The sequence below is a fragment of the Xyrauchen texanus genome, chromosome 34 (genome assembly GCF_025860055.1).
Source record: "Xyrauchen texanus isolate HMW12.3.18 chromosome 34, RBS_HiC_50CHRs, whole genome shotgun sequence".
NCBI lineage: Eukaryota > Metazoa > Chordata > Actinopteri > Cypriniformes > Catostomidae > Xyrauchen > Xyrauchen texanus.
In genome coordinates this window covers 33,569,774-33,583,830 of record NC_068309.1, presented here as the reverse complement: position 1 = coordinate 33,583,830, position 14,057 = coordinate 33,569,774, and the positions used below count along the sequence as shown (strand labels likewise).

The 14,057-nt window shown below is 39.4% G+C and overlaps 1 protein-coding gene across 2 annotated transcripts in view; it reads right to left on the bottom strand.

Annotated features, from left to right (window-relative positions):
* Window positions 1–6,520: 6,520 nt before the first annotated feature.
* Window positions 6,521–14,057, bottom strand: part of LOC127628137 (gamma-aminobutyric acid receptor subunit alpha-3-like) — a 305,412-nt gene continuing 297,875 nt past the window's right edge. For both annotated transcript variants that reach the window (XM_052104840.1, XM_052104841.1), the window contains one exon: window positions 6,521–9,446. In XM_052104840.1, the coding sequence (XP_051960800.1) occupies window positions 9,108–9,446 (339 nt within the window). In that variant the 3' untranslated portion in view covers window positions 6,521–9,107. The remainder of the gene's footprint in view (window positions 9,447–14,057) is intronic.

The following is a 14,057-nucleotide window of genomic DNA, read 5'->3' as shown; positions in this document are numbered from 1 at the left end:
TTTCTAACTGGATGCCTTTGAACTCGCAGAGTACGCATGCCTGGAGTATTTTCATTAATTAGAGGGTCCACAAGGTGGCAACACTTACATTTTGAGCCGTTGCTGTCACGAAGAAGCACTAGACGACGATGTTACTGCCGCTAAACATCAGGAGATGAAGGTAAAAACAACAAAATTGGATGTGCAAGTCAAGAGCGCATTTGTGAGGTGGTCAGGAGATATCTGCATTTGTATTACTCGAGTTGGAAGGAATATAATTAATCTGTATTGGTCTAAACTACCGAAGAGAAAGTCTGTGTCTGATAGCAGTCGTTGTGCACATGCGGCAACCACATGGAGTCTGGCATGCATTTAGAAATTCTTGGGCCCAGTTGCCCGACTGAGAAGGGGGGGGGTCGTTTTTCAATCAACGTGCGCTACCCCGATGGCTTTTGCTGTTGTGCCCTGTCTCCGTGTTTATATCCGTGTCTCCCGCTGAACAGCCTTGAAAACAGCCGTTCTGTGGCCCCCCTCAAGCCCTGGACAAAAGTTCAATTGTCCCCCTTATACTTATGACAGGCTTGTGTTCGACTGTATGAAGACGCTGAGGGTTCCCATCAAAATGGAAGTATACCTAGGGCTTAAAAGTGTTTAGATGTCATAATATCGTTGTGTAAGGAACAAGGTGAAACGTACATTTTTATTAACTGGTGTTATAGCACCTCTAGTGTTAATTTCACCTGGAAACTGCCACTACTCCTACAACAAGCCACATAAAAAACTTTTTCCAAGGTGGACGGGGGGGTGTTTCGCGTGATATGAGCACGAACCGATCATCTGTGTTCCGCAACTGCTTTCGTATCCTTGAATAACGTATAACGTGCGAGTCATCAATTGAAAAAAGATCTTTCATTACAAAACCACTAACCGGCAAATACTAAAAAGTTACTCTTGGATCAATTTAAATAATGTGAAAGCAACCAATTTTCCAAACTTTTCTCCACATTTGGCGTGATTCACTAAACTGTGGTCGACTCAATAGCACTGAGCTTAAATTGCGATCTAAGGTGAGATTTGTATCAGTTAGCTATTCCATTAAGGAGCTGAATCGGTAATGCAGTGAAATAGGTCATTTGTTCCTCAACTGGGGCAAAGTCTCAATCATTATAGTCCCTTGCAATGTGCTGGCAAATCACAAGCTATGCAAATGCAGCGTTCTCAAATTATCTCAACACAAATGCCCTCTTGACATTTTAGTGCAAGAAAATCTTGGAGTGAACAACACACACATATATACATATACACCCACAAAATGTCATGCAATATCCATGGGCAAATCATTCCCCCTACACCTGTCTCTAAAGGTCATTTGGCACAGCTGATAATTTGGCAATAATCATGATGTATGGCCGAGGCATCAAGTTGTAAGCATAGCAGTTTTTTTGAGGCAGCTGGCTTCTTCAATTCTCTTTTGCTACTGCACAGCATTTTTGTTGAGATAAATTCTCTTTTCTTCTCTGACAGATACAGTGCATCTTTTATTGCGAACATATACAGTATTCACAAAGCACATCTCAGTAACTGCGCATCTTGAGACAGCTTTCTGAAAAACGAGGACATGACAACCTAAAGAGGACATCGAATCATCCGCCAGAGATGTCAGAGAGAGCAATTTTCCACTTTCAAGGTGACTCAAGTCACGACTCAAGAAATGTCATGCTAACAAGATTTAATGGGATTTCAGTCTTTCACATGACGTTATATGTCACCTATGTCATTGTCTTATTAGCCTTTTGGTATTTTATCACAGTGTAACACGACAAAACTAAATATCTAGCATGCGCCAGAATAACACTCACATGACAAGACGAACCACCAAGAGGCACAAGATTGATGTTGTCAAAATAAACTGAATGTCCATATGCGGCATTGTTTATTTAATACTGCCTAAACTACTGCAAAAAACCTTTTCATAATCAGTATTTTTGTCGTTTCCAGAAAATAAATTATAATATCCAAACATCCTTAAAACCAGATACATTCACATTTGATTAAAATGTTAACAAAATTTTTATACTTAGAATATAAAAACTCCCAAAGTATCATAAAAACAACCTAAAATGTTGGTAATTTTTCATGTGAAAATCTACTGGACATTCATGAGCTTTGAGAGAAGCTTGTTCACAACTTATTAACTATCCTTGTCTGAGAAGTCGTAACTGTATATTTATTATAATTTAAAAGTTGTTTGGAATGATATGATGTAATTCTCATGAAACCTATCAAGAAAATGTCCAGGTCATATTTAAGCCTTAATCAATAATAAAAAATACATACATAAAAAATGATATTTTGCAGAAAGAAAATTATTTCTTTTTTGGGGAATTTAAGCATATTTGACCTATATTTACCATAACGTGTTCAAATGTTTGACTTTTATTATTTCCATTGTTCTCAATGATGATTCTCATTACTGTAACGCTATATCTTTAAGCTGTTGTACAGTACAATGTTTTCTAAATAGAAATCAGCAAAAATCAAAGTCATTATCAAGGAAGTGTCAAATAATCGAGTCAAATAATGTCACAATGTAAAAAATATTAATGTCTCCAAAAATAAGCTTCATTTTCTATATGCAATGCATTATTTCTTGTTTGTTTCTATTTATCCATCCATCTATCTTCAACCGCTTATCCGAAGTCGGGATAAGTCAGTTTCTATTTATTATGCAGAAAAATAGGACAAGGATATTTCTGTGACAGTTTAAATTATGACAAAATTTTCATTTTTGAGTCAACTATTCCTTTAAAATGTACTGTAATTCTTAAAAGTGCTTTAAGCGATTTTAGCCATTCTAAAATGTCCACAAACTGAGGTTGGATTAGCCACACCCCCTTTCCCCAAAAGCCTGCAATCTAAAGATACTAAATGAGTTTCATCAGGAGCAGAAGTGTTTGTCAAAAACAACAGCAGCAAAATATCACCCTCAACTGACCGTTACTAACATAACTAACTGTTATGAGCTGTTATGGCCCCATAATTCGCTCCAACTACAACACTATGAGAATGCGCAAAATGACTGACTGGCAGAAAGCGCCATTGTCCGTGGCTCGCGGACACATTTGTGTTTGCTGTTTACAGAGTCTAGAGCTGTCACAGAGACCTGTGAGATATCTTAAGACACATCTTTCATTAATATATTTCTACGAGTAGTACAAATATTTTGCATACCTTTCCATGAAAAAATGGCTTACAGGACCTTTAATTAAATGTGTCTGGTTTAAAAGATGTTTAGCTATTTTTACAGAAAAACAAGACTAAAATACTGAGTATGATACAAGTTTTTGGGCAGTGTTTCATCATAATAGAAGCCTGAAATAAGTGTACATACAATGTTGTTGCAGTTCACGCTGTTATTTATTATACCTTGTCAAGAATGAGGCCTCTCAGAAAGAGCAAGCCAAATATCAAAGCTGTGAAATGAAACCAGCAGATTCAATGAGATAACATCTACCAGGGCTCACTTGTTCTCGAACCGCATTGATTGAATCAAACGCTTCGGGACATGCAGTAAAATCCATGGAGATTTTTTTATACAGTATGTACATGGAGTCTGACAGATTGCACATCTGCCTCTTCACAGTAAACTTCTGAAAAAGTGCACACAAGGTGGTACATCTGGCAGAGCTAGCATTGGGACTAATGTTGTTAGCCAATGCTGCAGCTAGGCTAATCTCTCCACAGGATCCAGAAATATCGCTTCTTGAACACATAAGGGGGCAGAAAGAGGGACTTCACACATGTAATCAAGATTTAAAGTAATATTTCGCTAATGGAGCAGATCAGCATCATTTTGCAACGGTAATATTTCCAGCAGTTTTTCAATTAGCGACTGGCAATGATAAATGACCAATTAGCATTAGTACTCATTAAATTTTTTTTAAATGAATGCAGATAGCTAAAACATTGCTAATAAATAAATATTATAATTAATTCATTAAAAATAAACTGTACAATTTTTTGTCACCCTCTTTAACCTGTAACGTTTCACTGATAAGCCTTCAAGTGAAAAGCCAGCTGTCCCACATATTAGATGAAAAACGTCAACGTTTACAGAACTAGAATGACTAAGTCTTCTATTTCAAGTGGGCTGACAATTTCTAAAATATTACAACTTTTACTTGTTCTTACATTTGAATCAACTATCATGCCACTACAGAGCTCTACCCAGTATTGTTTTTGTACATTTGTACCGAAGCTATAAAGGTTATAGTATCTTATACTGTAAAAAACATAGATCATGTATGCTAACGGATATGTATTTAGCATAAATAGATATTTAAACTCCTATATAAATATACTTCTTAAATGTGGATATATGATTTGCACTACTTGTGTCAACAATCAATACCAACACCATTTGATCTAGCCCTACCATAGCTCATTAGGGACGTTAGGAGCCTACTGATATGCATTTCAGATATACGGCTATTTGAAGGGCCGCTACAAGATACAAAAATTGAAGCCCCATTCTTGAAAGATAACACAATTATAGCATGTGGGTGAAGGTGATGTAGCTAATGAAGAGATTGTCATGCATTAATTTATTCTTAATAAATCATAATGTATCGTGTTATGGAAAAAAAAACTCATCTTTTCTTATTTGGAATATTAAAATAATTGGCCCTATCTATACTTTTGCTTACAGTATATCTTATTAAAACTGATGAGTGAGATTTGATGTCATGTCTGAAGCTATTGATCAATAGCTACATTATTGGTTTATGAAATGAATGAAATGGTAAAGTTAATGATTTTTTGCTTAATACAGCTTGCTGTCACATAAGTACATTACGCAACTCTTTAGTTTATCTACAAAAAAAATCTTGATTTTAAATTTGCATGTAAACCTGGCACTTTCTAAGTGAATGCAAATGATTATTTTTTTTTTATCCAAACTTAGATGCATAATAGAATTGAACCCAAAATGTGAAATAAATACATACAAATCATAATGAAACTCTGGATATTGAACAACACATAAATATGTACACATCCATATTAAGCGCTTGCTCTCAGATTGATATGCTTAAATTAACACTGAAAATACTCTTGCAACACATCTACAGGAAATTATGATTTGACAAACTTATACAATTGAAATAGTAATAACAATAAACATAGTGCATTCACAAAGTTGAATACTAGACTGTTCAATATGTAAATTCTAAAATGTTATGTAACCAGGCATAACGCGATAAAGCAACAAGCGATTTGTCCTTACCGACTGCAACAGGCAACGTGACATTTTGTTGATTAGTAAGTTTCTATTGTTGCTTTGGGTAATCCTGCCCATAGTGTAATTATTAAAGGGAAAATTCACTATGAATCAATTTTACATGCTGATCGCACCGTTTATTTGCACACTCTCAGGTTTGGCATCTTTCACTTATAATTATGCAAATCATGTAACTCTGCTGAATCCAATTTGCAGAGCGCAATTCCACAACTTGCCGGTTCTAGGTTGTGGGAGTACTACTGGAGGACTGTAATCTGGCATAATTTACAGTGACGGTATAGCATCATTCCACCACTGTGATCAAGTAATGATCATTACTTGGTGAATAACTGTTTTCATGATCAATAGAAAATGTAAACAAACATCTGTACCACCTGCTTTCCTCAGTCGGTATTAGCACAATGTTAATTACACTGTGTTTTGTGAATGAAGCACATTCTATAATAAGCCTAATTTATATAGAAAGGGGGCATTTTTGTGCTGAAAATAATGTAAATGCATTCATTTACCATGGGGCGAATTCACAAAACAGTTGCGACAAATTCACGTAAGGAATTTCCGCACAAAAACCTGCAGCATATTCACTTACCACCTGCAATCTAGTTTAAGCAGGTGCAGTCAGCGCTAAAATAATATTTTAATATCTTAAATATTTAAATTAAGTAATTTTTTAATTTTCTTTCCACACAAACACTCCTCCTTTCTATGTAAATTAGGCTCATTATAGATTGTGCTTCATTCACAAAACACTGTTCTATTTGCTCATCGCCTGATGAAAGCAGGTGGTAAACTAGGGCCCTTACATAGTCAACGCATCGGTACGCTTACGCGTCTGAAAGGCTACGCGTCGCTACGCTTCGGCCGCCATTATGCGTCGATGCGTAGCCAAATGTGTCGTCCTAGTTTTTGATACTGCGACGCTACCGATGCACGCAATACTATGCGTTGTCGGTGGGGGCGACATTGCAAGTATTGTAAATTAATTCAAGTATATTATGTTTACAGAAGATTTGAATACAATGGCGGCTGAAGAGGAAAAATTATGCGAGCTTATACGCATACATCCGCGATTTATATGACAGTTCGATCGCAATTACACTCCAATAAAATAGCGTTGGAAAATGCCTGGAGGAAGGTTGCAACCGCGATGGGAAAGACCGTAGATAAGGTGAAAACGTACTGGAAAAGTGCCCGTGACAGGTTTACTAGGGCACAAAAAGTGAATATTACGTGACCCGACTCTACTAATATCACCAGACTCTACTACCCCTGTTGCGGGAGCGGTGTATTGCATTTCACGCATCGCCCGTGACGCGTGCGTCTGCTTGCGTCCACTGTTTAGACTATGAAGGGGAGCGCGTCGCTCGCGTCACTCGCGTTACTTGCTCGCGTTGACTATGTAACGGCCCTAAGAAACATGCAATATACATATTCACCTGCAATATACATACATAACATACATACATACATATATGTATGTATTTTAGACCAAATATTTTTCCTAAAAATGTATATCCAATATGTGGACAGTCCAAATAAGTTGTGAAAATCTGATTACATCAGAAATTAGCATAAATAATTCGGATTTAAAATAATGTCCGGCATCATCTAATCACTGTCAACCATGTTAAAATAAAATTATACATGATCAATTCTGAATCTATGTACCGATTATCATTGCACCAAGTCTGCCAAACATGTTGAGTGGTCCAAACATCATCTGCAGCCTGAAACTGAACTTTTGACTGGATGTTGCATGCATAGGAAAGCTATAGGAAGGTTCCTTGCCTCCTAATTAGGGAATGACTTAACCTCCAGTGTGCTGCCTGTCAGCACTGGTCTCAGAACAGATTGAAATGCACCTTATTTTCTTCCTATCTCTGTATACAGCCTCTGAAAGCAACTTTTCCCAGCTTTTAGATGAATCAGTGGATGTAGGATATTTTAATGGGAATTAGGCTATATTCCATGTACATGGTCATTGTGTTAAACAGCGTGCAATTTCGCGATATTTTTAAAATAACGTATCGGATTTTTTTTACTCAAACAGGTTTTATTGTAAAACTTAATGAGCTTTCTTCCCAGATGTAGGTTACTCAGCTGAGATCGGCGCCATATTGTTTTGTCAAATTACACATGTGGCCACGTTTGCACAGTTGCCAGATTTGCATTATTCCTACAGTGAATTGGGTGCTAAACCAAACGCAAGCAAAAAAACAGCACTTGTATTCATTATTAGTGAATTCCCCCCTCAAGGCTCAGCGGTATTTCAGTGCATTTATTGTTTGAGCAGCTAATACTACACGCAAGAGTGTTTAGTAAATATACCCCTAAAAATCGGACTGATATTGTGTCACGTCATGCCGCAGTTTTGCATTCAATGTGGACAGGAGAACTGCTTGTCCTTGGCAACTTGTCGCATTGTGCCTGGTCAGGTCATTGTGTAAAGATCAAATAAACCACCTACACTTTAATGTGAGGTAATGAAATTGGATACATGTACCTTTTGCGTGGCACTAGCTCAAGTCTTAAAGCAGGTCTTGATATTCCTCACAACTGAAATGCTTTATAGCCTGTTACAGTGCCATAATTTACTGAATACACATCCTTTCTCGGGTAACGCTTGCTCATATTGGCCACAAAAAATGAAACGCTGGCTGGCTGGCCCAGGGCCTCACAGTCGAGCCGTCAGCATTAAATCAATTTGCATACAGCAGTACTCTGAATTTAGTACCAACCTGTGAGAGTTCATTCAACACTGAAGTTTTTTATTAGGTAGGTGTATGCTTGAAGACAATGTCAGCATGTGCCAAACTATTTATCTCATCGGGAGAGATATTAAAAAGGCACACAGTTTCTTTATCTTGGAGCCTGCTCAGGCTATTAAAACAAGAAGAGTCACTGGACAGGTAAATGCACAGATAGACCCATGGGGATGGGAACATAATTCTACATGATATTATTCTGGGTCTGCAGAGAGTCGAATGGGCGGTTAATAAAAATGCTCCTACGGACATAGCAACTGGCTGCTGAAAGGCTAAAGGTACTCGCCATGGCAACCGACAGCCAATGGTGACTGGAGATTTTCTCCTGATGATGCACAGTGTGTGGAGTGGGTAAGTAATCATCCTCCATACAACACCTGTCATATTGATTATTCATACTGTTTCCCATACACCAAAGGAAATGGCACATAAAAACCTAGACAAAACAAAACAACAATGTACTACACTGCAAAACAATTACTTTCTTACTCAGTATTGCTGTCTTGTTTTCCAGTAAATACATCTAAACATCCTTGAAACAAGACAGATTTACTTGAGAAGCAAAATGGCATTAGATATGGTATAATATAAGTCTTGTGCATGCTATCACTTTAAATTATAAATGTTTTCCCCTTCTAAATTTTCAACAAAATGTTGTTAGATTTCTCTGAAAATAAGTCCTAGGCCACATCCACACTAATCCATTATTGTTTGAAAATTCAGTTTCCTAACATTATAGTTTTCCAAAGGATGTGGAAATGGAGAGCATTTTCGAAATGCTCAATTTTCGGTGGAGGAAAATGCCTTTTTAGTATTGATGAGAGGCTTAAATGTACCGAAATCTATGCGTTTTCAAACACAAATACTCAGTAAGACAAATCATTTTTGCAGTGTACATAGGCTTGTATATCTACATGGCTGTATGGCACCGACAGATAACTAGAAACTGTAAAAAAGAATATGAAAATGTAAAAATGAACGCATATTTTGAAAGCAGTAGTAGCATCATGTCGCCAGTTAAGACTGGACTGGCAGTTTTTTTTTTTGCGGTTTGGTAGTCATGTTCATTTTTGGGGACTGGACCGGTCAATGGTTGGCTTTCTGTTGACGTAAGTGGCCCAGTAACCCAAGTTGAAGATGAAGAAGAGTACAGGAAAGATGATACGTGAGATCTTGTCCACTTTGCTGACGCGATTGTATGACTTTCTCCCCTCCGGCACGTACTCCCCATCCATTTTGGGCAGTCGCATCTCTCGGACGGGCTGCGATGGGGTGGATGTAGCCGTGGCACTCTTGGAGATGGTGGTCAGTCCGGGATCTTTGGGTACACTCATGCTGTAAGTGGTTCCCACGATATTGAAAGTGTTGTTGGTCTTTTTGGAGAGGGAAGCAGACTCTCGTCTCTGCGGAAAAAGAAAGTCAGGACGATAATTATAGAAATGGCCTTGTAAGCTCTCCATGGTGTCACTGCAGAAAATAAGTTGTGGAAAAGTGAAACATTATTTGTCTTATTAATGGCCCCTTTAGTAAGCCTCCCTTTCCCCCCACTACACAAAATATGAGTAATACAATATATCTTAATGTATGCACCATTTATTACTTACATAACATTTTTATTTATTTTTTATTGCAGAGGAAATTGCATTTAATGCAGCAGAATAAACTATTTATTTATCATGGCATCTAATCTGAAGGACAAATTCAACATTTAATTCAAAGTGCTAATAACATTCTAAAAATAATGATATTATGGGAATCCATGCAGTGAGGTATAAATATGCATAATAATGATTTAGCTAAAATATGTCATACATAATGTTCTATTTGTTGTTGTTACAATATTTTTACTGGCTTTCTCATTGGTATTATCACTGTTAAATTATGGTTTAAGGCTTTGTGTCTTCGCTATTGCTTTATTGAGCATTTATCTACTGCGTGGAAAACCTTCAAACTAAATCAGGAAATGTTCATCCAATTCTCCAATTAGGCAAATATCTGAGTAATGCTATGACTGCAGGCTAAAACAGTAGCCTTTACATTTTGCTTTTGTTGGGAAAAGTTGTTCTGTCTTTAAGTGGAAAACAGCATCAAGCAGCATCTCACCACAGTATATATACATATATCAGAGCAAGCGAAGAGATTCCTAAAGCCATCACGGAGGCTCATTACATGCATACTGGTCGAAAGTTTGCATGCAAGGTCCAAAATTAAAGGGATATTCCAGGTTCAATACAAGTGAAACTCAATGTGTGGCATAATGTTGATTATATCATTATACATGTTAACATGATTTTAGTGCAATAAAATCACTTACTAACCATTTCTGTGTAAAGTTACAGTATATCCAGTATCAGGATTACACGGTTTCATTGTCATGGCAACAAAGTGGTAATATTGGATAGATCTCTGCACAGATGTGTTTAGTAAGCAATTTTATCACACTAAAATCATGTTAACATGAGAATCACCAGTGGTTGTTAACAATACAAGTTAAATCTCAGTCTCAGCCCCATTTTATTCTCTGAATTTAGTGAACTCTTCACTGTTGCCTGTGCTATGTCATCCCATGTTATACTATTTGGTAATTTGAATAGTCATGTTGACACTGACTGTACAAATGCAACTGCACTCATGAATGTTCTTGATTGCTTCAATTTAGTACAGCATGTAAAATTTCCTACCCATAACCATGGTCACATACTTGATTTAGTCTTGATAATGATTCAGGTCGTAATAATGTCTCTAAAACTGGTTCACAGAATGGTATCTCTGATCAAAAATGTATAGAATTTTCTTTTAATTTTCCTCTCTATAAATCATACAAGAAAACCATGATATCGCAACCTCAAAGCAGTTGATCCTTCATCCTTCTCTGCCTCCATCTGTGCACCCTTACATTCTGACTCTGCTAAACTGTTCTGTCCTTCAGAGATCCTCTCAAATTATAACTTTGTCATATCTGATGCTTGTGAAGAGCACGCTCCCATTAAGACAAGGCTGATACCCTCTTCATGATCATCGCCTTGTTTTACTTCTGAGCTTCGGGCACTGAAGAGAACTGACCATCGCTGTGAGTGACTATGTAGAAAAACAGGCCTCACTGTTCACTTCCTGTTGCTGCTGGCGCCTAGCTCGAGTCTGTGTTTGTAGCCTGCTAGCTTTTTTAGCATCGCTTATCTATCTATTTCCAGCTTTTAATCTTTAATATCTGCAATTTTTTCAGTACGCATCAGGTTTCACCCTGCATTATTCTCTTATCGCGATTCAAATGCGTGCATTTTTCAGCATGCATCAACTTTCTATTTATTATTCAGATTAAACTGTGTGCATTTTACAGCATGCACACGTTTTCCCCTCTGTTACATAGATTATTGCATCAATCTCAAAGCACCACTTATCAAGAACAACCATAACAACAAACAATTGCGTGAGGGATTCACATCGATCTCAAACCCTCGTCGCTCAGGAACAACCAACAACAACAAACAATTGCGGCAGGTCATGATATCCGCTCATATTATTGCATCCTGCATTACGTGCCACATGTTTACTATAGCTTCTACCATCAGCAGTGAGGAATTCACATGTGATAAAAGGAATTAGTCAGGCTGACAGAGAAGGTTAATGAGTTAGAGATCCGCATCCGAATGCTTGTGGAGGTCAGTGAGAAAATTTTGGATGCGGGTAGAACAGCGAGCATCACACACGCTTTGTTTCTGGCTGAAGAGCCAGCAGCAGGGTGTTTGGGTGACATGTCAGCGGCATACTCGCTCAGCAAAGTGACACCACTCTCCCGTTCCTGTCAGGGTTTCCAATCAATTCTCCCCACTCAGTGATTCAACATGATTCTCAGTGGGAGCAAGAGCCTTGGTCATTGGAGATTCTATTGTAAGGAATGTGGAAATAGAGACTCCAGCCAGCATCGTTAAATACATTTGGGGTACCACAGTGTCTGACATCAGATCAAATTTACAAGTGCTGGCTAATGCTAAACTTAGATTTTCTTCAATTGTTATTCATGTCGGCACTAACGATGTCCGGCTTCGCCAGTCGGAGATCACTAGAGATAATGTTAAAGAGGTGTGTGAACTTGTAAAAACGATGTCAGACACTGTAATATGCTCTGACCCCCTCCCTGCTAGTCATGGTATGAGGTTTGTAGTAGATTAGTGTCACTGAATGGCTGGGTGTATGAGTGGTGTCTGGAGAAAAAAAAATTGTAATTGGCTCTCGCATTGATCTGGCTGAGGAGCGAGAGACGGGTCTGTCCCTTTCGCTCGCTCTCTCCCCAGATCCAGCTGATCCTTCTCATAAGCCTGAAGCGCGCTTCGGAGCCTCTTCGGTTCACAAGGGGGATGCTGAATCTCACGAGTCTGCAGACTTTGAGCACCCACCTCTGAACATTCCACGCAATAATTAAGTGGTTGAGGAATTACTCGAGGTGGTTACTCGGGCTGTGACCAGGCTACAGTTAGACTGGCCACATGAATAAGAGACCCCCAAACGCTCAAAACTTTCAAAACGCTATATCAGTCCCTTCCTATTTTTGATGACCTCCATGACGAGCTTTCTCGTTCATGGAGGAATCTTTAAACTTCCTGTGTCGATGTCGACATATTCGACTATCCTAGGAGCTATATCGTATCGTAGGACACGGGGGTATTCGGTGATGCCGCCGGTAGAAGAGACACTTGCGGGTTATCTCTCGCCTGGCTCGGCATCATCGCTAAAGAGACCCACTCTCCCCACAAAGCCGTGCAGGACCACCTCCACGCTTGTGGGGAAGGCTTATCAGGCAGCAGGTCAGACTGGTGCTGCCCGGCACACTATGGCAGTGTTACAGGCATACCAGGCTGATCTGTTGAAGGACCTGAGTGCGGGCAACACAATCGACAAAGAGGCTTTCTCTGAGCTTCGTCGAGCCACAGACCTGTCTCTCCGCGCGACCAAGCAGATGGCTCGCGCCATTAGCCGGTCTATGTCTGCTGTAGTCAGCACGGAGAGACACTTATGGCTCAACCTGTCGGGCATCAGAGATAAGGACAAAGTTTTCCTTCTCGATGCCCCGGTTTCGCCTTCTGGCTTATTTGGTGACGCTATGAATGTAGTTATCACCAGGAGGCAAAAAGCCAAGAGGAAGCCTTTGGGATATTCCTTCCTCGCCGCACTCAGGGGGAGTGGCCATCAGCCACCCAGCCCCGCCCCGGTAATTCTAGACGGGAGGCTCAAAAACAAAGTGTGGCGAATCGTGCTCCCCCCTCAGGGCAGTTATTTCTAAAAAGGAAAAAACCCTGACGGTTTTATGCCCAGCCTTGTGGCGGTAGCCCCCCCTTGGGACGGGTCAAGTGAAACATCCACCTGTATCCTCCCGATAACCCCACGAAACTGCTCCATTTCGGCCGCCTCTGGTGTTTCGGGAGTTAGCGGTTTCCAGCAAAATGTTGGGTGTGCCGTTGCTTCCTGCCGTAGTCCAGGGCATGGGACACTTGACATCCCCTCAACAGGAAGAATCGATACTCATCTCAGAGAACCTGGCAGCATGAAAACTACTGCCAGGTGTTTCTATGTGGGTCCTAAGAACAGTAGAAAAAGGCTACAGAATTGAATTTGCTATCCTCCGCGTTTCAACATTGTGGTTCCCACTACCGTTAAACCGGAGAAAGCATGTTTACTGTGGAATGAACTGCAAAATCTCTTGGTCAAAGGGGCCATAGAACATGTTCCCCTTCCAGAAAGAGTTACTACAGCAGATATTTCCTGGTTCCCAAGAAGGATGGGGGGTTGCGTTCGATTTTAGACCTTCGAGGCTTTAATCGCTCCGAGGGCGTTCAAGTTCAAGATGCTAACCGTCAAGACGGTCGTGTCTCAAATCCAAAATCGCGATTGGTTGGTCACGATCGATCTCATGGATGCGTACTTTCATATAGAAAGTCTGCCACAACACAGAAAGTTCCTGAGGTTCGCTTTCGGGGATAAGCTTTCCAATATCGGGTTCTTCCATTTGTTCTAGCCTT